Here is a 2500-nt window from a genome sequence, read left to right as displayed (position 1 = left end):
TTTACAATTCTATATGTGACTGCTGTTGGAAAATAAAAACACACCATTTTAGTGTTTGGATAAGAACACATGAGGCATTTAGAAGATACAAAGTCGATTTTCATTGTCGACACTTAACGACAACCACTCCACAACTAGTGTTGCTGTACGTCATTGTGTGAGCTGAAAACTGTGTTTCTGACACACCGTATTTAATGAAATATCTCTTTTGTCGGATTGGTAAACTACAAGCATTATATACTGGCAGAATAGTCGCAATTCCATCTTTAAATCTCTACCATTTGTGTTTGCCTACGTTAAACTGATTTAACGCAGTTTGTAATTTTCAGCGACAAACTCGCTAAAACTGACCCTTTTCAGGTGACTTAAATTAAGATTATAAATTCATCTTAAATGATCAACACTTCATTTTATACATACTAGAAAGTAGGCGTTGAGCTGTTTCTTTCGCGACCAATCCGACATAAATCGGTTCAGGAATCATTCAGAAATCTATCACAACTGAGTGGTAGTAGTCTTTCCACGTAATATGTATACATGTGCTTTCTATCAACTTGCATTCCTGACATATTCTTGTTTATGTCCATTCAAGCATTGTTTTATCTCTTCTTCTTCTCTTATTATCTTCTCATAACTATTGTAAATAAAACAAAAGAAAAACCTTTTCGTGACTGGCTGTCTATGTGTCCCTGGGCCTTCGCGTGGATCTTTTCTATCCTTTAATTCAGTAAATCAGTGATTCTTTTGTACCGTCCCCTTTATATAATAATATCACTCATCACCAAGCCTACAAATAAATAAATAAATAAATAAATAAGAATTTAAAAAACAAGAATGGAAATTACAAAAGACCAAACCAAACCAAACCAAAAACATTAAAAAATAAATAAATAAATAAATAAATAAATAAAAAACGATCCAAGGCAAGCCAGCAGCAACAACAACAACAACAACCCCCCCCCAAAAAAAAACAAACAAACAAATAAACAGACCCTGGTTCCTTTGTCAAATTTCCACTTGAAGCTTTGCAGCGTGGCCACATTGAAGAGACTGTAGACGAAGTCCTGGTAGGGCCTGTAGTGGGGGTCCACAAGGAACTCATCCTTCACCAGGGACCCGAACCCGAACAAGTGCTTCTTGTGATCCACCTGTCAAGGCACACCGCTGTCAGCACCACCATCTTCATCATCGTCGTCGTCATCTTCGTCATTATCGTCGTATCATCACCATCGTCGTCATCATCGTCGTCGTCATCTTCGTCATTATCGTCGTATCATCACCACCATCGTCATCATCGTCGTCGTCATCTTCGTCATTATCGTCGTATCATCACCATCGTCGTCATCATCGTCGTTGTTATCCTGTCATCATCGTCGTCATCATCATCATCATCATCATCAACATCGTCATCTTCTTCCTCCTCCTCTCTTTCTTCGCCTCCTCCTCCTCCTCCTTCTTCATCGTCGTCATCATTATCGTCATCGTCGTCGTTATCATCATTATCATCGTGTGTGTGTGTGTGTGTGTGTGTGTGTGTGTGTGTGTATGTGTGTGCTTGTGTGCATGTGTGTGTGTGTGCTTGTGTGCATGTGTGTGTTTGTTTGTGTGTGTGTGTGTTTGTGTGTGTGTGTTTGTGTGTGTGCTTGTGTGCATGTGTGTGTGTGTGTGTGTGTGTGTGTGTGTGTGTGTGTGTGTGTGTGTTACTGGCTGTAATGCGATGCTGCTGCTGCTGCTACTGCCGATGCACATAGCTGACTGATGTAATGATAACAATGCTATGTATGTATGTATGTATGTATGCGTGTTTATCTATTTATTTATCTACCTGTTCTAATCTCTCTTTATTTACCTATATTTACTGGAATGACACACGCTCACACGGCAACACGAAACAGCGCCACAAAGACAGAAAACGGATCTGGATAGGTACCCACCTGAACGGTGACGTCATCAGGGCGGACTGAACTCGGCAAGGTAAACCTGTGGAAAGAAAAAAGTAAAAAGAAAAACCAGTAAGGTGCAAATTGGAGAATGGTTTGTATTGTCTATGTATACAGAAGGAAAAGGCCTTATTCGACACGTGCATGACACATAACTTATCTAAATTAAGCAGCGTTGATAAATGCAAGAAGTTCACATGTTTGAAATATATTTTTGGTGAAATGGATATTGTTGTTGTTGTTGTTGTTTTCTCTAATTGATGACTGTTTCAAATGATTTATTCATGGTAATTTTTTCCCCCCATCGAAACACTTGTTTTTCGTGTTCCGTCCAATTTGTATTCTTGCTTCCTTTCTCGTGTATGTATTTACGTTAAATTTCTATGTGACTGTATATATATATTTTTTTTTTTTTTTAATTATCTGTATATATATGTGATAGTCAGTCGTGTCAGACTGTAACCATCAGAACAGTAGAAGAGGCAACTGCTGTCCCGACTATTTGGGCTAGAATTTGATTATAGTGCAGAGTGCCTTGCCCAAGTTACATCCCCACTCTC

The 2500-nt window shown here is 38.8% G+C and overlaps 1 protein-coding gene across 1 annotated transcript in view; it reads right to left on the bottom strand.

Annotated features, from left to right (window-relative positions):
• The window catches only part of LOC143281915 (uncharacterized), a 47138-nt gene that overhangs the window by 35756 nt on the left and 8882 nt on the right, over positions 1–2500 (bottom strand). Inside the window, exons 5-6 of the mRNA XM_076587211.1 lie at positions 1935–1980; positions 993–1148 (exon numbers count right to left, since the gene is read on the bottom strand). Coding sequence (XP_076443326.1) covers positions 993–1148; positions 1935–1980 — 202 coding nt within the window. The remainder of the gene's footprint in view (positions 1–992; positions 1149–1934; positions 1981–2500) is intronic.

Source organism: Babylonia areolata, chromosome 5, assembly GCF_041734735.1.
Source record: "Babylonia areolata isolate BAREFJ2019XMU chromosome 5, ASM4173473v1, whole genome shotgun sequence".
NCBI lineage: Eukaryota > Metazoa > Mollusca > Gastropoda > Neogastropoda > Buccinidae > Babylonia > Babylonia areolata.
This window is presented reverse-complemented; position numbering and strand designations above follow the sequence as displayed.